Raw genomic sequence first — 26456 nt, 5'->3', positions numbered from 1 at the left:
GCAGTTAGGGCAAAACATTATTTCCTTTAAAATGGGTCCCCTATCCCTATGCCCTCCCATGTCAGTGCAAACATTCTACCCTTACATGGCCTTTGTCCCACCCATCCACTTTCCCCTTATCTCCTCACAATTCACCCTTTGCATTCTCATGAACTCTTCCCTAATCTTCAATTTGCCACCCATCATAGCTCCATCGTTATCCCTACACTCCCCTCTCCTATTCTTTGCTCTACTTTTCAGCTTTATGACAACTAAGAGCTTCTTTACTAGTTTTAGTTATGATATCACTTGAAGAGTTAATACCATATTCAGACATTATCTGTTCATCCTGTTAAGGTGCGTGTGCAATTTCCCAAATTAACAGACATGCTCCATTAGTTGTGCAGGTTAATAAATAGACATTCCTTCATGGAATCAAGCTACCCAGCCATAAGTTGCAGATTTGTACTTATGTGGCATAGTTCCTGGTCCTGGCTACCTGAGAGCTTTGGCTTCCCAGAATTGGGAACCATTAATTCTGGTTGGATCCTTCAGCAGAAGAATAATCTTTTTTTCAGCTGCAGTGCAGTTCTCGCAACTTCTGATTTTATCCATAATATTTATCTTAATTTATTCTGTTGGGGTTTCATTATTTCAGATCAGGACCAAGGAGAGAAATCACAAGCCCTGGTGCTTCTCCTTTTCCTAGACTCTTTATTTCCACCCACCCTTTCACCTTCTCCCTCAATAATACATGATTTGTTTCCCCTTTCAAGATTCACCAAACAATCCACCAAACAATCACAGAAAAGTCCAAGTAAAATGATAACACCCATTATTGGCATCTGGTTATAAATATCATCCGATATATATGCAGCATGAGTAATTAAAATTAAGAGCAGCAATGATATAATGCAGTGTTAATTTGTGAGGACCCGCTAGGTGATCCCTAAATGTAGATTTTGTCTTTCTTTCATTACAGCCACATGCAGAAGACAGATTGGTTGTATCAATGGTGAAATTGGAGGTCCAAAGTTGATTCTCTAAGGATAATTAATCACAGAACAATCAACTGATTTTAGGAAAGTGGCTGAAAATAAATTACTATATTTACAAAACAATTCAACTCTGTAGCTAATGCAACCTTAGCATTCTGACTTCTCTGGCACCAATGCATAATATACCATAAATGGCACCTGCCACGAGAATGACACTATTTGTCAATCAGACATCCACAGCAGCTCAGGAAAAATGTAGACTAAATCATTGAGCTGAATTTTTCTGAGAAGAATAATACATGGTATGAAAATTCAATACGGCCTCAATCAAGAACTGGATTGTTTCCCCTTCCCCAGAAGCTGTCATATAAATTGTGTTGCACACTGTGAATTTGCAGCCTATCGCCACAGGTTCCATATAATGTTGCATTATATTTGTACTAAATAAATAGTATATATTTTTTAACTCTAGTTGTTTGAGGTGTGAGAGAAACAGGCAAATCAAGTGGAAAAATATAATTAATAAATAAGAAGCTCCAAAAGCAAAAAAAGTGTGAGAGCAATATCCTGAACGAAATCATTTCTAGAAGCACTTGAGTCAAAGGATTTGATTTTTATAAAGGTGAAAGTCCTTTATGCTGTTTCTCTGGGATTTGAATGGGGTTTTTTGCCAACGTTACAATGGATGGTCAGAAATCCTCTCCCCAGATAAATTTTAATCCCACAGTGTGACCACCTTCTGCTAGATTTTAAACAGGATCGTGCAGAATGGGATGAACTCAGGATGGATTAGAGATTTGTAAAACCCTTCTTTAAGCAATTTGTGACAAATAGGGATTTCATTCCCAGACTTTGCAAGAGCAATAAAACGGGAGATAGTTGGTCAACACCCTGTTTTGCATCACTCCCAATTTTAGTTTCTTATGTTTATTTTGATGAGGCCTAAGATTCTCAAGTCTCTGATATGTCAACACAGCATGTCATCAGAATTGTGTTTACCTTAGGGCATAATGAAGATATAGACTGCTATTTATATGCTGGTTTAAATTCAAAAGAGAATTTTGAGAAGTGTGGCGGTTTAATTTAATTTTTGCGTTCCGAAACTTTAAAAGTACCCCAGCCCCCCAGCACCCAATTGGCCCTAAAACAATCCCAGGGATTTTGCTTACCATTTTTCAACCAGATTTTCAACCAAGGGCACTCTTGTGACAGTTGCTGTGAATAGGAACTGCTGCTGCTGACCTTCAGCTAGCTTTATGGTTTTCTGGTGGGCTTTTCAAAAAAAACATTCAGAACAACAAAGCTGCCCAAAGGCCGAAAGCAACAGTGAACAGTGAAACTAACTTCACTGTTCTGATTTTTTTTAGAGCTGGTCTTCCAGGTCTGAAAGCTCTGGCTGCTCAGTCTGGACGATGAGAACTCCATTTGCAACACCGAGCCGCCTGGGCCCTCTAGCACCTGGGGCCCGGTGTTTCGCACTGTGTACACCCTCTTCTCCCGGGTCCTGTTTCAGATCGTAAATATTGCACATGGTCAATCTATTTTTATCCTCAAGTGTTCACAATGGCTCCACTTTATTACAGGAATATTTAGCACAATTACCTCCCCACATTTGTTAACTGGGAAAGTTAAGGTGATGTAAATCATGCATTTCAAATTTTCAAAATCTCTCCCCCTATTTTTGGTTGCTAGAAATTAGTGTATCCAACTCATAGGATGATTGAGAATTGGCCATTCAGATGGGAATGTGAGGTTCCTGGAGAGTGAGGGGAATGAGTGTAGCTAGCAAGTGTGTGGTCCTGAGGAGTGCTGTGCAGGAAATGGTGAGAAAGTTGGAGTGGGGGCTTGGCACTTGCAAGTGTTTTCCACTTACCCGTCAGGCCCTCCTGAAGTCCTGGATCCTCTTGGCACTCTGCCACCAGGTTGGAGGGAGCATACATCTGCTTCTGATTTCCTTGATCACTTTCACACAGGCATAGTTTGTAAGAGAGGTTATTGTCTTCATCCCATTCTTGAAAAAGACCACTCCACTGCAGTCCCACAGATCAAAAACAGGACCTCCAGATAAGAGCAACAGAGCTAGAAAGCAGCCTTCCCAGGTCTCCTCTGCGCTTCTGTGGTTGCTGCAGCCTCAAAAATCCATGCGCAAGTCAACCATTGTAACCCCTGCTGGGGTCCCTTTAATTAGAAATCCTTCCTTTGACAGAATCGATGTGGCATCCCACGCACTCTGATTGGTCAGTGAACCCGGAAGCAGGACGTTAGTGCCATGGCTCAGTTAAAGAAGCATGGCAAAGCAAAAACTGAGCTCCTATCCCACTAATGTTCCAGCCATTTGGCCAGGGACTATCAGTTTAAAATTCTGCTCCTATGGTTGGACAGATCATTCCTGTGCTTGACTACTTCACAGGGCTGTATTCACCTCTGTTAATAAAATCCAAGCCAGTTGGTGAAGTCAAAACCAAGACACAGAGCATTTCTTTACTGAGGGAGTTTATTGACTTTGTTCAGTCTCATACCTCTCCACAAACACCAGATGTGTCCCAGATGACCCCTATTTATAGCTTTTTTTAAATAAACCAATAACCAGATATAAACTAACAAGAGGGGTTGACAGCCCCTGATGGGGCACTGTAACAAAAAAAATCAAAATTCCTAAAGGAAACTTACAAAAGCAAATCAAAATATCATTTCCGGGGGTGATGACATGTCCCAGCCCCTGTGGCTCCCACCGGTCACGGAAGGCCTCGAGCGTACCAGTGGACACTTAGTGCTCTCTCTCCCGGGCCACCCAGCCATGAACATAGCCAGGGTAAAGGGGCAGACAGTCGGGTCGGACAACCCCCCTCAACTGCACACTGCCTGAGCCTATTAATGGCCACCCTGGCCAGGCCCAGGAGCGAAGAATAGGAACAGGCTTATGAGGAGGTCACCGGGTGACCAAAGATTAGAAGCATGGGGCTGAAGTGCATCCAAATGTTGAGGAGCAGCTCCTTCAAATAACTAAAGAGGGGCTGCAACCTTGGGAAATCTACATAAACGTGAAACACGCACTCCGCTAGGCTACAAAAGACATCTGTAGCCTGGGAGTCCATAAACCACCTTAATTTACAATTGCTGTATGCAACACCCTTCATGCCAGGTACCCGATGGAAAAAGGGAGAACTCCCACCTAGAGAGCCCTCCTCTGTGGACTTCCCCTACCGCCAGACAGCAGGACAGAACGCAAAGTGAGTCCTGATGGTGGAGGAAGGCAAGGAAGTGAAGGGTGTGTAGCAGCAGGCCTTACAGGAAACCCCTCCACGCCAAATGGAAAGGCACAGAGAGAATTTCTGTGAGATGGCGGCTCCTGAGGGAGGTGTCAGGACGCAGAGCCATGCAGGTGCAGCAAGCAGTTAAGAAGGCAAATGGTATGTTGGCCTTCATTGTGAGGAGATTTGAGTACAGGAGCAGAGATGTCTTACTGCAGCTATACAGGGCCTTGGTGAGACCACACCTGGAGTATTGTGTGCAGTTTTGGTCTCCTTACCTAAGAAGGGATACAATTGCCATTGACGGAGTGCAGCGAAGGTTCACTGGACTGATTCCTGGGATGGCAGAATTGTCGTATGAGGAGAGATTGGGTCGACTAGGCCTGTATTCACAGGGGTTTAGAAGAATGAGAGGGGATCTCATTGAAACGTATAGAATTCTGACAAGGCTGGACAGACTGGATGCAGGGATGATGTCTCCTCTGGCTGGAGGGTCTAGAACAAGGGGTCAAAGTCTCAGGATACAGGGTAGGCCATTTGGGACTGAGATGAGGAGAAACCTCTTCACTCAGAGGGTGGTGAACCTGTGGAATTCTCTACCACAGAAGGCTGTGGAGGCCAAGTCACTGAATATATTTAAGAAGGAAATAGATTGCTAGACTATAAATGCATCAAGGAGTATGGGGGGGAGAGTGGGGGTATAGCATTGAGATAGAGGATCAGTCATGATCATATTGAATGGTGATGAAGGCTTGAAGGGCTGAATGGCCTACTTCTGCATTCTGTGTTTCTGTGAACTTACATCTGAATGGGGTCAGTTCAGATGGAAGTCCATCACGCGCTTTAGCAGCCTCGATGCCATGAGTGCCGTCGGGTCCGAGCTCCACTGTTGTTAGACTGTGGATGGCTTTGGTCGTGTGCTGGACATTAACAGACGCATGTCCTATTTTTATGTGCTCAAAGTACTTAAGTAAACAATGCTCTTCACCTATGTATTCTAACAATATAATTAACATACCATTAACTTTTTCCCTCTCTTTAAACAATAACTTTATGACACGCTAAAATAATTTCAAAACTGATCAAAGAGAAGAAAAAGGATTTTCCACATTTCTTATAACCCATCATAATACAAGATGTCCTTCTTCTGGGACTTTCATCAATTTCTTCAAGCAAGCATGTAATTTTGTATAACAGTCCAATAATTGTTGACTTGCATCGACCTCATTTTATCTTAGTGATCTCTTTTCTCTCTAACGTTTATTTTATGCTAGCAAGTTCAATCTTTAACCTTTCCTCACAGTCTTTGTTGAATGTACATTACCCCATAGAGAATGGTCATCCACATAACATTTGATGGGCAAACATTTCCCTGAATGCCCCTTCTACAGGTTTTCCCTCAAAATATTTGATAAGTAAAATCCCATAACTATCACTTCATACAGAGCCAGTATTTCTAGCCAATAAAGTGCTTTTAACTACCCTTTTTATTTTCTTCACTTCCCAGGCCAATGGAAAACATTTGTTATTCTTTCCCACTAAGAATATGATAAACCTTGCTGTTCTGGAATATCCATATGGAAGATTGGCATATGAAGCATCGCTGAAAATGACTAACTTCAAATCTTCTCAATCACCCAAAGCTGGAAACTTCTGTGCACCTTTCTCTGAATGTAATTTCTTTAATGTTTTGTTTGCTCTCACAACTTCCTTAACCATAGCATGTTTCATCACAGTACTCAGTTCCGATATATCATAACTAGCGTCAGGTCTAGTCTGAGTGCACAGCCAGGTCAACTGTGCATTCAAATTTCTTAACTGGCCAGCTTATTTAGGTGGTTTCAAAAACACTTGCCTTTGAAATTTCTCATCCTGCAAAAATGTAGCTTTTATATCAGTCGATTTACATTTCCAAGAATGTGTTGCTAAAAGAGCTAAGAAAATCTTCAAGCTCACTTTTCCTGCAGTGGGGTAGTCCATTCTGACATCTTGATCACCAAGTCTCTCTTCGAAACCCCGAGCTACTAGTATGGCTTTAGCCTTCTAGGTGTCATCAGGAAGTACCTTTTCTGTGCATATCCACCTGTGTGATAAGGCTGGCTGTCCCCCGTCTGGTATTTCAGTGTATATACCAAATTCTTTCCAACTTTTTTTGTTTGGCATCCTTTATCAACTTATTTTCTAATTTGTTCATAGCCACCAAAACCTCTCAATCATAAGGGTTTCTTCTTCTCCTGGCATTCCTAGTCTGTTCTTTGGTCCTTGTTCTTGTCAAACTATGACCTCTACTCGCTCTTCTATCTCTTTCTGGACTACTGCCACACAATCTCTCCCTCCTATGATTGGAGCTCCTTTTACAAGTCCATGATCTTTTCCTAGGGCCGTGATCACTTCCCGGTCCACTTTCAGAAGTCACACTGCGTTTTTTGGCCTTACACATCTTTACCTCATTTTGCCAATCAATGGGTCTTACTTCTTGTCCCTTACCTTGTACATTCAGCCAATGTTTGCATTTGCTGGTGGTTTTTCCTACTCTCCCTGTAATAGTGACATCCCTCCATTTACTGGTCCCTACAGGCATATATGTTACTCTAGTGCCAACTTTGAGCAGTTGTCCTTTGGGATAAAAAGCCTTATCCTTCACTTCAGTATCACTTTGTTCATATTCAGTCAGCCCTTTATCTGCCATAATCTGCTCCCTGTACTCATCCAACATATGCATATGTGAAGTGCATGGTGCCTCTTCACTTTCTATTACCTGTCCAGATTCTGTAAATGTATAATCAATGTCAATGAGCCTCGAAGAATGTACTCTAACAGTTTGATTGCCACATTGTAAAATTATTACCCAGGCCTTTCCACTCTTTCTGCCCTTCTCTTTTGCAATATACCATGTCCCCGGGATTAAAATTTATTTCTGATGGCCTTATGCAGTGCCATAAAGTTCAACAAATTTTCTGAAACCTCAGCCTTGATAAATGCCCTTCTCCCTGATGCAGGGCATTCAAGTGCTCAGAAAAAAATTGAACTAATTGTAGGCCCTTCCAAGGCCAGCAGATGATCCCACATCATTGAAGGCATTTTTAGATTTCTTCCATAAACTAACTGATAAGGACTGTAGCCCTCCAACCATTTGAAGTGAATTCTTTGCATGGACTGCCCACACCAGGGCAGATGTCAGTATACAACTTGGTTGGTCAGCTAAGATTTTTGTAAAGCATCTGATCAATTATTGCATGATTTTTTTCACAAACTCCATTACTAAAGCGGTTTTCTGCTGCTGCATTCATTACTATGATGTTCATATTTTCACTTTTAAATTCATCGTTAGCAAACTCCCCTGCCATTGTCAGTTAGGAATTTAGCCGGTGCTCCCAGTCCAGTTCCTATCCATTTTTCCCATTATCTTGTCCACAATTCCCCTTTTGTCTTTACGATACTTACTGCTGACAGACTGAATCTAGTTTCCATATCTATGAAGTGTAGGAGAAAAATCCTTATTCCATATCTTCAAGTCTATTGCTACAATGTCATTAAAGTCTCTTGCGAACAGGAGACTCCACTATGGGCCGTGATGGTGCCCTCCTATATTTATTACATATATTGCATTTCTCAATGATCTTTTCTATAAGTTTAGTGTATTCATCATCCATTACCCCTGCATTCTTCAGTAGGATTTTTAAATTGGTCAAGATGGATGGGAAAACTACCGATGTGGCTTTAAAACAATTTGCCTTTTTTCCTTTAAACTCCTACCCCCAATATCAACAATATTTCTTTACCATTGTGATTCGAAATATTAGGCCTTGTTAAGGGGGATACAATAATGTCCTGATTGTGTAAACTGTAAATCTATCGATTTTCCAAAAACAATTGCCTTATTTTTATCCATATCTAATTTAGTTTAAGACTTTTTCATAGAGCGGCTTCCTCAACAGTCAGTATATTTCACTGGATACCACAGCTGCGCTGATAAAATGGCTTATCCTAGCTATTTTGCATGGAATCACCATTCTCTTTAGTGACTTTAGCATGTTATCGTCCTGACCTGAAGTAAGCAGAACTTTCATATTCCTTAACCTTGCTTCTTTCTTTACTATTTAGAGAATCCAGGTAACACTTTAACCAATCCACTCCTCATACTGTGGACGTACACTCACTGTCTGACACAGCGCAATTGAATGATTCCGCAACTAGAACACCCATTACCAGACTAAAGCACCTGGAGACCAGTACAATTCCTTCTGACTGATCAGTATCGTCATCTTCCCCTTCTGATCCTTCTTTGTCATGTGTCATTTCAAAAACGCTGTTATTCTGTTTCGGACAATTCATCGCATAATGATATTTCGAGTCACATGTGAAACACCTGTTTATCATTCTCCTGCTATAGTTGCCCAATTACTGTCATCTGTAAGAGCTACCAAAGGAGTCTCTATCCTCATTTCTTTTGTTTGTGGCTCTTCTTTCGTATTGACACTTGCACTTCATATCTAAACAATCTCAAAATGCTGCTAGCATTGAATCCTTCATTTTTTGTGTTAGCACTGAAGGTCCCATTGGTGCCATGAAAGTGGCTGGAAATGAATGTTTCCCTAGAATTTGATTGTGAGTCCAGACCAAGCAACTGGTTTGTGTTTTGAAGTATTGCAGATCACACAGGCAAGTATCAGTAACTTTGAAACATCAATATTTGACAGCATGCTCGTGACCCCACTGAGCCCTCTTATCCTGCCTGTGGATGGGGTTTATACAAATGTGTCCTATCCGCTTGCCCATTGCGCCCATGCACTGACCCGAAGATCGCACGGGCACCGAAAAATTGCCATTGATTGGTGCCTCAAGGTTTTAAGTGGCCTGTTAAATAATGGCGGGTGCGCATCGGAGATCAACGTGCGCCCGCCCAACAAAATATTGCAATGGCGTGCGCTGACATCAGGATGCTCATCCGACGTCACCGCGCATCATTTTATGATGCCCGACCCCGCACGCCAACAGGAAAATTCTGCGCTTGGTTTCAGCCATTCATCTCTAAAGTAACTTCAATTACAACCTTTTGTCTAAAAATAACTGAATTTCCAGTCTTCACCTTTTGGCCAACCATTCTCTGCTACCAATCTTAATAGAATCCAAGCCAGTTGGTGAAGTCAAAACCAAGACACAGAGCTGATTTTACTGAGAGAGTTTATTGGTTTTGTTCATTCTCGTAGCTCTCCACACACACCCAGTGTCCCAGCTTTCCCCTGTTTATATGTGCTGAAAGTACTTAGCTAAAAGCACTATTCACCTCTGTATACTAGCAATGTAATGAACATAGCATTGACAACCTCTGTGCAGCCTTAGAAAGGTTTACTTTGTAGCTATGTTCCCTCCTGAATAATCCTACTTTACCAAGTAAATTCAAATAACTGATTTTCCACAAAGTCATCCGGATCCAAACCTTAATTTATACTATTGCATTTCAACCTATGTTAAATGGTTTTGGGCACGCATCATAGTGAAACTGGCAGTATAGTTCAGAAAGCATCACCTGTTAAGTTTATTTCCTACAGAATGCAGTATAAATCTAGTCTAAGCTCCATATTTCTAAAGCAACTTCACTTTTTGTTAGAGATGTTCAAATGCTTCTGATATATATTTTCATATGCATAAAAGCTGAATTGGAATGTCCTTTTCAGATTAGAAGATATTCAGATCCTATCTTTGTCTTTTCAGCAGTATTCCTACATTTAGTCAGATTAAACACCATCTGTTCTTGAATCAGGCCAATAATCATAGGTCCAGGCAAGGACAAATTGCATTTTAGTTCTCAATTCTGTCATTGGTCATTTTGTAACAAAAGTAGTTATTTTAAGGTTGAGCCTTTTCCCCATTCTTGTTGCTCATTAAATGTTAGGACGTATCAGAAGTTTGGAACATAGGAATTGCTAGATGAGAAAATTCCATGATATATTGTTCTATATGAGGTCTATTTAGTTCACCTTCTACTCTCTTGGTATTTGCATGATAAAAGATAATGCAGTTGTTGCCTAACCATGGCAGTCAATATTAGTCCAACAGACCCTGACATGAGATGACAAAATGCCCAGTTTTGGAAAGCTTTGGGAGGCATAGGTCCAAAGTCACCCCCCAAGCATGCTGCACTTAACACATGTCAAGTTTTGTTGCAAACCCTCAACCCTGGCAGTTTTGATCCGCTCAAGTAATAAGATAAATTAGACTTAATCTAAAGATTAAAAATTGCTTTTGAATAATCATTCCTAACTTCAATTATAATGAAAATATAGTTTGCCACAAAAATATGAAATTATCATTTCAGATTCTTGGTGTGCTACACTATCCTTTCTATTTACTCTAGCAAAAACAAAAAAATCTAGATTTGCGAAGTCCTGGGGGGATGTATAGGCTAGGATTTTACTAGCTTCCAGGAGGCCTGCTGGGGGGCAGAGGAGATGTCAAAATTGCAAGAAGCCATGCTGGATTGGCTCCCTGGTGCTGTTGTTCCATCAGGGATTCTACTGATGGCACCACAGGAAGCAGAGAGGCAGCCCACTCAAAGGAGGTGGGTAGCAAATGTCTATACTTAAAGACGTAATTAGGGTCTATTTTATGGTGCTGATGGCATTTTGCATGTGGCGGGGGTCCACTCTCAGCAACAGCCCAAGGGCAAGGCTCCATGGTTCAAAGAGGGGGCCACAGACAGGGAAGGCAGCACCTGCAGCCTCAACAGCTTCCTTGGAGGGGTTTCTGCTCCAACTCTAGGTCCTCTGATTTTTGAAGGTTTTCTTCAACTTACCTCTTGGAGGCTCCAGGTCTCCTGTATTCCTCAGCAGTGGCCACCTCTCCCTATGGCATTGCTGAGACTTCAAACCTGTCAGCCCAATAATCAGGAGTCCACCCACCATCCTTAGTTGGATGGCAGGCAATCAGGCCACCAATCAGGAGGCCACCTGGGGTAAAATTGACAAGCAGGTCCCACTGCTGGTAAGTGTGGCCTGGGATCCACTTTTTGCCACAACATTGGGGTCCTGACACTCCTTGTAAAATTCGGCCCCTAGTTTTCCCTACTCAGTAAGAACTGTGCATGTAAGTAGTTAAAATAGAATGGCCTGAATTTTTACTGAGCCATGGAGTTTCCACGGATTTTCCAAAATGTTGGGCAGGTCGTGGATGCAGAAGTCTGACAGATCCAATTTTTACCAGTAGGGGAAATGGGGCGGGGCTTGATTCACGCAGGCAGGAAACCCAAACTCAGCTAGGCCATTTGAACTCAGTACTGTTCCAGTTTTGTCTTGCAAGATCCTTTACCTGCAGTGTGGGAGTCATGAATTTATGGAGGAAGAAGGGATAAGGTGTGTATAGCTGTCATTATGTGAAGTTATTTAAACCCCCGGCCCTTTAAAAATGATAAAAAAGGCTGCAGTTGTCAGTGACAGTTCAATAAAACTCTGTTGTAGCAGTTTCAATAGCTGTTTATTGACATTTCCCCAAGGGCTATCATTATGACATTATGAATGCTTAGCTGATTTTCAAAATCTACAATTATCTTAGCAGGAGGTTCTGAGTTCACAGCTCAAAAAGGCTACTAAAGAATTAGCTGGCTTTGACGTGGAGTTATGAATCGATGTTTGTTTTCATAAACAATTAACCACTTGGGATTCAAATGGTTGGAATGGGCTTTCATGAATACTTTTTAACATAATGAAGGCTACAGAGTTGGCAGGAAGTGTATAAGGACAAAAGGCAGCGGGTGGGCTGGCATGAATTGGCATTGAGTTGGCATGGGGCCTATAGGGGCATGGAGGTGGGTGGTGGGCATAAGTTGGCATTGGCAGGGCACCATGGAAATAGCATGTGGAATGTCTGGGGGCATGATGGGGTGTTGAATGGTGAGGGCTAAAGGTCCTAAACTGTAACCAAACAAATAGGACAAGGTCCCAGAGAACTAAGGTGGGTCTTTTAACCAGCCTGCCTCGGCTGCTCCTGGGCATGACTCCATCGCACATCCGTTGACACCTCCCACACCCTCCCACCGAAATAAAGATCAAACCATTTGGGAGCCTCTCTACTGAGGCAGATGTGGCAAGCTGGGGAATTTCCCTACTTGAGCTACCTGACTTGGTAGTGAAAATCTGGGTCAATGTCCCCACTTCCTGCTCTGTTTTCAATGATTTCTGATTTTAATGTTGCTGAGGTAAAGACTCATGCAGGAGCTACATGGATAAATGCTAAAATAAGAACAGAAAATGCTGGAAAAACTCAGCAGGTCTGACAGCATCTGTGGAGAGGTGCAGTTGCCCATCACATTGTCGCACGTCACCCTGACATTCATGAAGGCACATGATTATGTGCTACATTGCGCTCTTCATTTCAAACCGCTGAGCACCAACATAAGTTGCCACCCTCAAAGACATCTACAAGATTCCAACTGGAATCAGTACTCACCCTGGCAGAACATAGAAGGTCATTGAACCTCTTCCGACACTCAATCCAGGTTCTGTTAATGATGTCATGGCTGCTGACCAGGCCTGCCACCTTTGTCTAGGCCTTCTTGGTCATGTGAGGTGACCCCTTTTTTCCGTCCTTTGACAGCAGGATGTCACGATGGTCACTTATTGCCTCCAGCAAGACCCTGAGACACTCATCCGAAAAATGGAGGGCAGACTAGATCCAGGCATTCCCATCACACCTGGCATGGGCTCCTGGCAATAATGCCAGCCCGGACACAGAAGCAGCACTCTAAATCAGGAATGGTCACCAAAACATTTCGGATTCAATAGCGGCTTCCTAAGGCTCTGAGTGCAGACTTCAGCGCTTCAGAGAGCTGCATTTAAATCCCCCGTCCGCACTCATCCTGTTCCCGGTGTCCACCATCTTCCGCCCCCCCTGCCAGCAGCGCTGAGCCTCTCTAAATGCACATGTCACGCTGGCTGGCAATTAATTGGCCAGCCAGCGTGAAATTGACTTTGGGCACCGATCGCAGGCGGGAGTGGATTTCACATCTGCTTCCTGTCCCGCTGATTGCACTTGCACACCAGGCTGAAAATTCAGTCTCATAGACCTTTAAAAATAGCAGAGGGGACCTGGATCCAAAAGTTACACCCCATCTGGCGGATCCCATTTTCACTGGTAGAGGAAAGGGGGCGGGGTGTGAAGCACACAGGCAGGAACTACAAATCAGTTTGACCATTTAAATGCAGTGTACAGGAAAATTAGGCCCAATTTTCACTCCCAGAGCAGTCTCAACCCACAGTGTGTGTTCCACGACTTTATGGTGGAGACATAAATGCTCTTGAAGGGAAGAAAAGGTATGTAGACCTGTCAGGCTGTCAAGTTATTTCAATACTCTGCTGCATAAAAAAATGAAAAGATTGCTTGCCTGTGTCTGTGAGAGTAAAAAAAAACTATTCTGGCAGTTTCAATAGCTGTTTGTTGACATAACCCTAAGTGTTCTTACTGTAGCATTATTACTGCTTGACTGCTTTCCACAATATATCATTATAACAGTGGGGAGCTGTAAATTCACAGTTTGATTGACAGCTCAAAGAGGTTATTAAAGGATTACTGTCTTTGGTGTAGGGTTATGAATACAAATAATTATTTTTTTATAAGGGCTTAGGTACTTGATGGGATTTATATGTATTGAATGGGCTTTCATGAATGTGACTATCCTTTTGTGAACCCTAATGGATAAATAGAGCTTTATTTTATTTCATCTCCAAATGACTTCTGAGGTCTGCCTATGGTGGATACTCGGTGAGTAGACATGGAGGGTTTATGGGCAAAGGGTAATGTGAGGGGGGCATGATTTGGCACTAAGCTGTCATAGGGGGAATGAGGGACCATGGGGATGGATGATGGGAATGGATTGGCATGGAGGGTATGAGGGTCCATTGGGGGTGGGTGGGGGACATTGGTTGACATGGATGATAAGAGGGAGGGGGCATAAGTTTTTAAAAATTCTTTCATGGGATATGGGCATTGCTGGCTTGGCCACCATTTTTTTGCAAAGCCCTAATTGCCCTTGAGAAGGTGGTGGTGAGCTGCCTTTTTGAACTGCTGCAGTCCATTTTCACCCTGTGTAGGTAGACTCACGGTGCTGTTAGGGAGGGAGTTCCAGGATTTTGATCCAGCGACAGTGAAGGCATGACGATGTAGTTTCAAGTCAGAATGATGTGTGGCTTGATGGGGAACTTGCAGGTGGTATGAGTTGACATGTATGGGGCATGGGAAGTGAGTGGGTGCGGGGTGAGGTTATGTGAGTGATGAGGGCTAGAGGGCCTAATAATTTAACAAAACAACAGGGACAAAGTCCCAGAGAACATTGGTGGGCTTTTTAAGCAGCCTGCATTGGCACTCAGCAGCCCCTGTGGCCACCTCCAATCTGTGTCCAGGAGCAGCAGGCCCCACTCCATTCTGTACCTGCACCCCCAGAATGAAAATCACACCATTTGGGGCACTTTTTCCCGAAGCGGGTGTGCAAAACCATGAAATTTCCTGACTCGAGCTACCCGCCTTGAGAGTGAAACTCCGGTCCACCGTCTTAGATTTCAAACCTGGTGTATTTTAACTCCCAGGCCTCATCCAAATGCCAGCAATCTGCTGCCAGCCCAAAACAGGAAGAAAGTGGCAGCTGGTGGGCTGGCATGAGAGGAAAGTCCAGTGTCCCAGGTGTTACCTACCAACCCTAAGGGAAGGCTTACATCCAGTTGTGTGGAGCTGTTTGGCAGACTATTGGGGGTGGAGGGCAAAGCATGGTCAGAGACATCCAGAATTTTCTTGTGGTGCTGGAATCAGCACTCTTGCTGTTCCTGGTTGCACTAAGGAAAGTATTTTACTTTCAGTGGAGCATGTCCACTTTCTTTAGACAGATGTCACTGAGTGGGGCAGAAATTGCAGGTGCTCAAATCAGAATGGGCCTAAAATTTCATACGACCATCTTGGGGCTGTAGAATCCAAATTAGAATTTATGCACTAAGATAAAAGCAAAAAGCTGGATATCTGTAATAAAAACAGAAAATGCTGGAAAAACTCAGCAGGTCTGGCAGCATCTGTGGAGAGAGAAACAGAGTTAACATTTCGAGTCTGTATGACTCTGGTATTGAATCCAAAATTCTTTGGTGACCATTCCTGATTTAGAGTGCTGCTTCTGTGTCTGGGTTCACATCATTGCCAGGAGCCCATGCCAGGTGTGATGGGAATGCCTGGATCCAGTCTGCCTTCTGTTTTTCAGATTAGTGTCTTAGGATCTTGCTTGGAGGCAATGAGTGACCGTCCTGACATCCTGCTGCCAAGGAACAGCAAAAGGAGGCCACCTCACGTGACCAAGAAGGCCTGGACGGAGGGGGCAGGTTTGGTCAGCAGCCGTGACGTAGTTCACCGTTGCTCAGCGGTTTGAAATGCAGAGCGCAATGTGGCACATAATCATGTGCCTTCATAGACCATGGCTGACATGCATGTCAGGGTGATGTGTGACAATGTGACAGGCAACTGTACCTATATCTTTGGCAGGGAGGGGAGGCTGCATAGTACCAGCATGTAGGGGGATTAATGAAAGCAGTTTTTCCCTTACAGGAGAAGAGGAGTCACAATGCGGTGGAGTGAGGATGGATGGATGGGGGGATCCCAAACTTTCTTACCCTCAGTCAGGCGAAGGAGCAGGCATTGGAAATGACCTGCGAACGTGGAGCCAGGTCCATAGGTTGCAGAGAGGCAGGGATGTTGGATGAGGGTAAGAGTCCAGTGGAAAAGGAACGGATTGGTGTAGGATGTAAGAGATGTGGGGCTGTGATTGTAAGACTGACATGTGAAATGCAGCTATTCCCATTGCTCGTCCATTCAGAAGTATTTGCTGAACCAGATGTCCATTCTGAGCAGAAGCCAGAATACGTGCACTCTGACTTCGTAATGATGTTTGATGCTGACGTTTTTGCTTCCTCCCTCAGATGGCTCACCATCATAACCCTAAAAGGACCCAGAGGATTCCCCCTTCACCTCTGAGGATGAACAGCTGCCAGATGCACCTGTGTCACATCCTCCATCTGCACCATGGGCCAGCGCAGATACAGGCATGTCGGTGGGCATAAGCATTTCGGAACAGATGGCAGTGCGCAGTGGTGAAGGCACATCACTCTCATCTGAGGAGCTGGCGGAGGCAGAGAGTCCAGAGAGCGCCGGCAGTCAGAGGATTGCTGGAGACCAGGATGATGCTAAGCCTGAGGCAGATGATGAGCCTTTAGAGTTGTCCATCAGGCGGCAGATGCTGGGTGTCCAGCAGGATGCATGGGGAGATCTGGCAGAGATCCCTGAGGGTCTGTGTGCCATGGTCTCAGTGTTGGAGGAGTCCATGAACATTGCATTGGCCCAGAGTTCAGAACGCACAGCCTCCCCCATAGAGAGAGTGGCGACTCTCATGGAAAGGCAGCTCCAGGAACGCAGTCAGGGGTTTCTGGGGTTATGTTCAGACCTGCAAGCCCACACACTGGCAGCAACATTCTGAGGGATGGATGAGGCACCTAGTAACTCTGCTATCTATCGTGAGCATGGAGGTTCAAAACCAACCTCATGATGGCAGATGAGCTGAAGTTCGCATCTGAGGGCTGCTCCCAGGGTGTTCTGAAAGATGGCAGCAGCTCCGCCGCCCCTCTGCCAGTGACCGTTGCATCTGATGAGACTGTGACAACTGAGGAGTGCCCAGCCATGGAGCTGGACTCAGAGGGGCCCTACACAGGGCCAAGGTCATCAAAGCTGGTGAGGCATCAGTGTCAGCAGGCTGTATCCAGTCCAGCTGCAGCAAGGAGGGAACACCAAGATATAGGGCTCGTAAACAGAGGTTTAAGTCACAATGATCACAAAAGGGGTTGCTATGGGTGATTTGTTTTTGCCCCGTATTATTCAATGCAAGTTCTCTTGGCAAGATGCTGGTATAGTGAAGATTCTGGAGGAGTAGGGCAACAGACAGCAGCTTCCTGATTTCTGTGTTTAACTGCGCATGTGTATTCAGTGTAAGTTGCTGTCCGATTTACCTTTTAATAAGCGAGTGCTGATAGCCGTACTATTATTTCTACTGCAAAATTCAGGCTAATGTCATAAAGTTGAAATTTCAAATCATCTTTAAGGAAGAAATACGTCCAGGGTTTATGTTTCCTGCTTATCTTGCCTGGAATCTAAGATATGTTCTGCATTTATAGCTCAATATATTTACTGAATGGTAACATTGTTTTGTATATATAAAACAAATATACTTTATCACAATTCATCATTGTATATTAGGTTGAAACAGATAATTGGCATCCAGTAAGCTTTCAGAAAAAAATATAATTTTGTTAATAGAATTTATATATAAAAATAAATTGAAAAAATCTGTACAAAAAGAACGTAGACGCTTCTGGTACTTCCTTTGCTTTAGACAGCTCCCATGTTCAATACCTAAAACATGCTCTAAGAAATAATTTAAAAAATAATTACAACACTCATGGTAAGAAGATAATATGAAAATCATTGTAATGTTCTCATCAAATATAAAATTAATTCTCAACACATTTACAAATAATATATATTCTCAGAATAAATGTTCAAAATCCATTTACTTAAATAAAGCATTTTCTCTATGAAACTAATATGCTACATTTACAGTTGAAACAATTAGGAAAAACGTTTTCTCACTAAATGTGCAGAGTAATTGTTGTTATAACCTGAATCAGTGTCAAAATTACTCTACAATTTATTTAACGCTGCAATCATACTGCAAGCTTAACATGAAGTGCAAAATTGTTCTGGCTTCGCAATGATAATAAACTTGTGGACTGTAAAGTTGCTATCAAGACCTGAAATGTCTCTGAGGCAATGGGATGGCTCCAATGTTGGTTTGCACTCTGACTCCAGATTCAGGTTGCATTTACACTATAACTGCAGCATCACTGAGAAGTGAAATCACTGTGGACTGATGATACAATTATAGTGGGGAGAAATTTTCCCTCAGCAGGCGGGTGCACGCCCGCTCGAGCGTGAAATTACGTGTGTTGATGTCAGCCGAGCAGGCCAACATCAATGCACGGTCGCGCAATAGTTCGGTCAGCGGGCGAGTGCCGGAGCTGGAAGCATGTCTGCTGACAATTAAAAGGCCTGTTAAAGCCATTAAGTAATCAATTAACTTAAATGTTTCGCTGCCCATCCAACCTAATGGTTGGCAGGCAGGTGAAAAGGCCAAGCAGCCTTTGCATTTTTTTTGGAAACCTCATCCACGGGTAGGATGAGGTTTCCAAAAGCAAATAAAAATAAAATAAAAATGTTAATTTTTTCATTAATAACATGTCCCTGCTCATGTGTCAGAGTCACATGAGGGGACATGTTTCATTACATTTTTTTTTTCATACCTCTACATCTCCCTGAGGTAGCTCTGTGTCTCAGGGAGATTATGAAGCGCTCACTCGCTCCCATGCGCCTAGCTCACGCTGAGCTTGCTTACCATCCTCCCCCCCCTTGCACAGGCAGTAATCAGTGCTGCCACTCGCGGTTCACGCTGGACAGGCCTTAATTGGCCTGCCAGTGTGAAATCATGGTCCGGTGCCGATCGCAGGCTGCGGTCAGCTTCCCGACTGGCCCCGCCCACACTGAGCTTGCCCGCCAAGTGAAAATTTCTGCTCAGTGTGAATGTATCCTAAAACATCTTCCATGCTAAAGACACATTTGTTAAGCTGTTATCCTTGCTCATAGCAAAAATTGCATGAATAACGCCATTATCTAAAACTTGATAAATTGAATGCTTTGTAATTAATTTATTATACATAGTAGAGACCAAGAATTTGTCATTTTTAGGGGCAATACTTTTATTTTTTGGCAGTTAACATAAAATGCAGGACTGTATACATTTTTCTGGTGTCTTTCAAATAGATGCTCTTGCAACTCAGGTCTAATTGCCATGTACTGTGCTAAGCTAAGTAAGCATGTGACCATTAAAATGATACAAGATACATTAAATTATGACAGCTGAGTGCTGATTAAAATCAGGGTTTATTGTGCAAGCTGCAAGTTTAATATTTCTACCTATTATTTAAGGTATTTTGCAAGAAATTTCAGCAAGTTTAAAATCAAATTTGTGTGCAGTGCCATAATCAGAGACACAAAGGTACGATTGGGCCACTAATCACATCATTCCAGGAGAAATTTACACTAGTAATCAACCTGATAGACTTGCAATGAGATTTTCCTGGACCAGGAGCTTGATCTACCTTGTTTTTAAATAGTGACCTCGCCTTTTTAAAGGGTCTTTCCCCAAGTTATAATAATGACTCATAAAATAAAATATTTAATTAAATCTTATGTAACGACACAAAATTTATCCATACATAGACATATATTATCTTGTTATACAACCATGAAAAAGAGCGTGAGAGGAACCAGGAGTTGAAAAAGAGTGCGAGAGGAGCTGAGTGTTGAAAAAGAGCATGAGAGGAGCTGAGTTTTGAAAAAGAGCGCGAGAGAAGCCGAGAGTTTAAGAAGAGCACATGGAGTGCGGAACTGTGTGAGAAGGGCAGCGGCGGCAGGAGACAAACACTGGGGGCAAGGAGCCCCTTCAACCTGTTTCTATCTGTCAGAACCGAAGTGTGACGTCACAGGAAAACATGTAGGTGATTGGTGGGTATCTCTTCCGTGTCTCCTTTGATTGGCCAAGTGGTTTAAATCAGGAGACGTTATTACAGCTGAAGAGTACAGTTATGAAATTAACTTTTAAAATATTTAACATCCAAATTAATTAATTAAACAGAATAGAGATGGCTGGGCAGGCGATGTGTTGCAGCTATAGTATGTGGGAGCTGATGGACGCCGGTGTGATCCACGGTGACCACATCTGCAGCAAGTGTTGGCTGCTCGAGGAACTTCGGCTCAAAGTTGATGAGCTGCAGTCCGAGCTGCAGACACTGTGACACATCAGAGAGGGGGACAGTTACCTGGACACTGTGTTTCAGTCACACCCCTTAGATTAATTACATCAAATTTGAACCGTGGTCAGGGACAGGAGGATGTGACTGCGAGTGAGGCAGGTATCGGGATCCAGAATTTAGCTTTGGAGGAGCCTCAGCCAGTGTCCTTGTCCAATAGGTACAAGGTTCTTGCTCCTGGTGTGGACGAAGGTGCTGACTGCAGAGACGATGAGCGAACTGATCACAGTGCAGTGGTACAAGCGCCATTCAAGTGGGAGGAGAAAAGAGAAATGTAGTAGTAATAGGGGATAGCATAGATAGGGGAACATATACTATTTTCTGCAGCAAAGACAAAGTCCCGAAGGCTGTGTTGCCTACCAGGTGCTAAGGTTAAGGACTTCTCTTCTGGGCTGGAGAAGAACTTGGAATGGGTGGGAAAGGATCCAGTTGTCATGGTCCACGTAAGTACCAACGACATAGGTAGGATTAGGAAAGAGGTTCTGCTGATGGACTACGAGCAGCTTGGGGTTAAATTAAAAAGCAGAACCACAAAGGCAATAACCTCCGTATTACTACCTGAGCCATGTGCAAATTGGCGTAGTGTAAATAAGATTGGAAAGGTAAATGCATGGCTCAAAGATTAGTGTGGAAGAAGTGGGTTCTAATTCATGGGGCACTGGCACCAGTACTGGGGAAGGAGAGAACTGCTCCGTTGGAACGGGCTTCATTTGAACCATGCTGGGACCAGTGTCCTGGCGAATCGTATAAATAGGGTTGTAGGAAGGACTTGCAGCTAATTAGTGGGGTGGAGGGGGCAGGGTTGGGGGGGGTGGGGAGGGTTCAGTTGAAGGGAAGTTTATATGAGAGAGCAGAGGTGCAGGGTAGTAAAGAGGTGAATGATAATCAAAGTGTGACAGGAAGGGGCAGAAAATATAAGCAGAAGAGTGCAGCAGAAATTAGAACCAGAATGAGTAATAATGGTTAAAAGTCAAAGCTTAAGGCTCTTTATTTGAATGCACGCAGCATTTGTAACAAGATAGATGAGTTGATGGCGCAAATAGAAATAAATGAATATGACTTGATAGCTATTACAGAGACATGATTGCAGGGTGACCAAGACTGGGAACTTAATATTCAAGGGTATTCAACATTTCGGAAAAAATAAGCAAAAGGAAAAGGAAGTGGGGTAGCTTTGTTAATAAAGGAAGATATCAATGCGGTGTTGAGTAGTGATATAGGTACAATAGATTGTGATGCGGAATCAGTTTGGATGGAATTAAGGAATAGCAAGGGGAAGAAGCCACGGGTGGGGGTCGTCTGTAGGCCCCTGAAGGGTTGCCTCACCATAGGACAAAGTATAAATTGGGAAATAATGGAGGTGAGTAAGAAGGGTGCTACAATTGTCATGGGTGACTTTAATCTGCATATTGACTGGACAAATCAGATTGGCAGGGGTAACATGGAAGACAAATTTGTTGAGTGCATCTGGGGTTGTTACTTAGAGCAATAGGTCGCAGAAACTACCTGGGACAGGCTATTTTAGAGCGAGTAATGCGTAACGAGGTAGGATTAATAAGAGATATCATAGTTAAGGATCCTCTCGGGGATAGCAATCACAACATGGTAGAATTTCAAATTCAGTTTGAGGGTGAGCAACCCGGGTCTCAAATCAGTGTCCTCAACTTAAATAAGGGCAATTACAGAGATATGAAGAAAGAGTTGTCTAAAGTGGGCTGGGAAAATAGATTAAGGGGAAGGTCAGTGGATGAGCAGTGGCAGACATATAAGCAGATATTTCATAATGCTCAGCAAAAATTTATCCCAGTGAAAAAGAAGGACTTGATAAGAAGGATGTACCACCCGTGGTTAACAAAGGGGGTCAAGGAGACTATCCAATTAAAAACTAAGGCATACAAAGTGGCAAAAATTAGTGGCAGGCCAGAGGATTGGGAATTTTTTAGGAAGCAGCAGCGGATGACTAAAAAGCTAATAAAGAGGGAGAAAATTGATTATGAAAGCAAATTGGCAAGAAATATAAAAGCAAACAGCAAGAGCTTCTACGGGTATATAAAAAGAAAGAGAATAGCTAAAGTGAGTGTGGGACCCTTGGACGATACGACTGGAGAATTGATAATGTGAAACAGGGAAATGGCAGATAATTTAAACCAATATTTTGCATCAGTCTTCATGGTGGAGAACACTATAAACATCCCAAAGATATCAGATAAGCAAGGAGCTAACGGGAGGAAAGATCTTGTAACAGTCTCTATCACAAGGGACAAAGCATTTGACAGATTAATGGGACTAAAGGCAGACAAGTCGCCAGGACCTGATGGTCTGCATCCAAGGGTTTTAAAGGAAGTGGCTGCAGAGATAGTGGAGGCATTGGTCGAAATATTCCAGAACTCACTGGATTCCGGGAGGGTCCCAGTGGATTGGAAAACCACTAATGTGACGCCCCTGTTCAAGAGGGGAGGGAGACGAAAAGCAGGAATCTATAGGCCAGTCAGCCTAACATCTGTCATTGGGAAAATGCTAGAGACCATTATTAAGGAAGAAATAGCAGGGCATTTAGAAAAGCTTAACGCAATCAAACAGAGTCAACATGGTTTTGTGAAAGGGAAATCATGTTTGACAAATTTGATAGAGCTCTTTGAAGATATAACAAGCAGAGTTGATAAAGGGGAAATGGTAGATGTAGTGTATTTGGATTTCCAGAAGGCATTCGATAAGGTCCCACATAAAAGGTTATTGCACAAGATAACAGCTCACGTTATTGGAGGTAATGTATTAGCATGGATTGAGGATTGGTTAACACACATAAGACAGAAAGTCAGGATTAATGGGTCTTTTTCAGGTTCGAAAGACGTAACCAGTGGAGTGCCACAAGGATCAGTGCTAGAGCCTCAATTATTTACTATGTTAATGACTTGGAGGAGGGGGCTGAGTGTAATGTATCCAAATTTTCTGACGATACAAAAATAGGTGGGAGGGCATGTTGTGATGAGAACATAAGGAATCTGCAAGTGGATATAGATGGGTTGAGTGAGTGGGCAAAAACTTGGCAGATGGAGTTTAATGTAGGAAAGTGTGAGGTCATGCACTTTGGAAGGAAGAATCAAAAGGCAGACTATTATTTAAGTGAAGAGAGACTTCAAAAAAGTGCAGAACGTAGGGATAGGGGTGTTCTTGTGCACGAAACACAAAAAGTTAGCATGCAGGTGCAGCAAATAATTGAGAAGGCAAATGGAATTTTAGCCTGTATTGCTAGGGGGTTGGAGTTTAAAAATAAGGGAGCTTTGTTACAACTGTACAGGGTGCTGGTGAGGCCACACCTGGAGTACTGCATACAGTTTTGGTCCCCATATTTAAGAAAGGATATACTGGCATTGAGGCAGTTCAAAAGAGATTCACTAGGCTGATTCCTGGGATGAAGGGGTTGAATTACCAAGATCGGCTAAATAGGTTAGGCCTTTATTGATTAGAGTTTAGAAGAATGAGGGGTGATCTTATTGAAACGTACAAGATTCTGAGGGGTCTTGACAAGGTAGATGTTGAGAAGATGTTTCCACTTGTAGGGGAATCTCGAACTAGGGGACATAGTTACAGAATAAGGGAACACTCACCTAAAACTGAGATGCGAAGGAATTTCTTCTCTCAGTGGGTAGTGAATGTCTGGAATTGTCTACCCCAAGGAGTTGTGGAGGCTAGATCACTGAAAGTATTTAAAGAGGAGGTAGATACATTTTTCAAATATCAGGGAGTTGAGAGCTATGAGGAGCTGGCACGAAAGAGGAGTTGAGGCCTGGGGGAGATCAGCCATGATCTAATTGAATGGCGGGGCAAGCTTGAGGGGCCAAATGGCCTACTCCTCCTGCTATTCCATATGTTCTTATGTTCTTATTATGTTCTTGTGGAATATCTTTTATTAAGGAATTATGAAACATGTCATATTTCATTGATCCTATTTGACTCTGAGCTAAAAGTCATCACTACTACAAAAGCTCTCCAACCTGACACAGCACTTACACATTATTCCTGGTATCTTGTGTTGTTACCATGTGATTGTAAATAGCCAATGGCTTTTTTACTTCTGCATAACCTTGCAGCTCAGCAGTAGGAAAATATGCCAGTATATCATTATCCACAGGAAACTGTAAAGCTGCAGAGAAAAGATACAAATATAAGCTCAATTCATGTCTGCACTGATAAAGAAACTTACTATGACTACCATTAATAGTGAAATATTTTTAATAAAGGATTTTTTTTCAAATGGCTCAAAAGGATGTTAAAGTTCAGAAAGAAATGATTATAATATAAATTAATAGCTAGCTGTATATAGCTCAAATTTTTCATGTGTTGATAGCATATTAGTTTTGATTTATTCACAAATGTGATCTTCTGCCCTGCACTTCTTGAGCAGTGATGTGAATTGGCTGCTATACATTTGGAGAGGTTCACAATCAGTTGGTGGGAATAAAACAGAAAAACGGAATACTGGTGATCAAAAACAAAATCAGACAAATATTGAAAATGCATTATCAACATTCTGATAAAAGATCCCACTTGAGACATTAATCAATCTCCTTTCTGACCTACATATAATTTAATTGTGAAATCATGCTGCTTAAAGATGTCAGTTAAAACTACTGTGTGCTGTTAAAAGCCTGAAGCAATGGGGATAGGCAAATAAAATGCTGGCCTAGCCAGTGATGACCACATCCCATTAAAGAATAAAAAAAGCCTCAAACAACAAAAAGCAAATAAATTATGTTAGGAAAACGTACGGCATCTCAGAAAAAGCCACAAGAGACTGGAGGAGATTATCATTCGGATATTCGCACTTGGAGAGTTTAATCATGTACTTATTTAACATACACATACGTTTTCCAGTTGAGCTCAGAGGATTGGGAACTTTGGCTGTTTTTCTTTTCCGTAGTTCAATGGTGTAAAGGCTAATTTTTGTGGACAACGACTGCTGTAGCCTAGATCAGTTAACTCAGCTCAGATCAAGGATTGTAGCTGACCTTCTGGTGCTTATAGATCTGGACTGCATTGGCACATACCCACAATTCCCATCATGGAAGTTGAGTAGTCATTAGAAAATCATAAATAAAATTGTGCAAAATATATAAATATTTAAGTACAAGAATGATTACCAGTTATATTAATGGCAGAGAAAGATATTTCTATTCATCTGCAATCCATGCTATTGTACAGGTAAAACCAAGCGACTGACCTGTGGTATTATCATCTTTGTCTGAATATGAAGGTGCTTTGAAGAATTCAGGTCTTTTTAAAACTGTCATTTCTGAAAGTCAGTTAAAGGATCACTCATGTTACTAACATGCATGTCATATTTTCACAATTATATTCTGAATCATAATAGGTGATCTTTTCCACTTATCTATGTTCTTTAAAGTATTTTGGTAAAGCCATTACCTTAGGTTTTTGTTTATTCTTATCAGCTTGCTCTTCACAAGCAATAAGAATAACATTTAATATATTCAAGAGTATCTGAGCTTCTCCAGGCAGGTTCCTCGCCGAATTTCTTTCCCCTTTTTGGTTAGCATTATGTCCTATGACTACATTCTAGCACCCTCTCTCCCCCTCTATGTTTCCATGGAAATGACACATTAGTGTCACATGGGAAAAAATTCATGCCTGAAAAGAACACATTAATTTTATTATCAATATGATAGGGGCTCAGAAATTACAAAGGATTGTCCTGGTCTCCTGCTGTATTTTCAACAGTATTTTAGAGGAAACCCTAAACAAATGACCACATTTAGCTGCTTACACTGTTTCCCCAAGGCTCTACCAGTCTCCCACCAGAGACATGTTGCAGAAATCAAGGCTGAAAAAGTTTAAATTACAACAAAATTTTAAATGAAATTGATGCACTATTATATTTGGGATATTAAATTGAGTCCTTCTCAACTTGTACTGTTCATATTCTCATTTCCTGTGTGAGGCAGTCGGTATTGAGAAGGTTTTAGCTCTACAATTCTGTGAATATGAAGAATACTCCCTTGTACCTTGAAAATGAATCCTTCAACTATTTTTCATATATGGCTAGCATTTATGTTTCACAAATTATAAGCCCACTGTTCATGAATAATAGTTAGAGTTGAAAGACTGGTAACCCTTAGTATCCTTTTTCAACACTTCCAATTGGCACAGACAACCTCACAACCCCACCATTCCTTCTTGATGAATTGCCAGTGCGAGAAGCACATTTGTGTTTCTTTCATAGTTCAGAATAATTTTAAAACTCAGTTTGACCCAAGTCAGCTATACCTTAT

General features: G+C 42.4%; 1 protein-coding gene across 1 annotated transcript in view; it reads right to left on the bottom strand.

The window, feature by feature from the left end:
* LOC144685340 (uncharacterized) overlaps positions 1 to 26456 on the bottom strand; it is a 156351-nt gene that overhangs the window by 8166 nt on the left and 121729 nt on the right. Inside the window, exons 11-15 of the mRNA XM_078549748.1 lie at positions 25391 to 25462; positions 24210 to 24313; positions 8438 to 8545; positions 2851 to 3007; positions 2147 to 2249 (exon numbers count right to left, since the gene is read on the bottom strand). Of these exons, the coding sequence (XP_078405874.1) occupies positions 2147 to 2249; positions 2851 to 3007; positions 8438 to 8545; positions 24210 to 24313; positions 25391 to 25462 (544 nt within the window). The remainder of the gene's footprint in view (positions 1 to 2146; positions 2250 to 2850; positions 3008 to 8437; positions 8546 to 24209; positions 24314 to 25390; positions 25463 to 26456) is intronic.

The sequence above is a fragment of the Cetorhinus maximus genome, chromosome 10 (genome assembly GCF_964194155.1).
Source record: "Cetorhinus maximus chromosome 10, sCetMax3.hap1.1, whole genome shotgun sequence".
In the NCBI taxonomy this organism is placed as follows: Eukaryota; Metazoa; Chordata; class Chondrichthyes; order Lamniformes; family Cetorhinidae; genus Cetorhinus; species Cetorhinus maximus.
The sequence above is the reverse complement of the archived record's forward strand: the minus strand, read 5'-3'. Positions and strand labels throughout refer to the sequence as shown.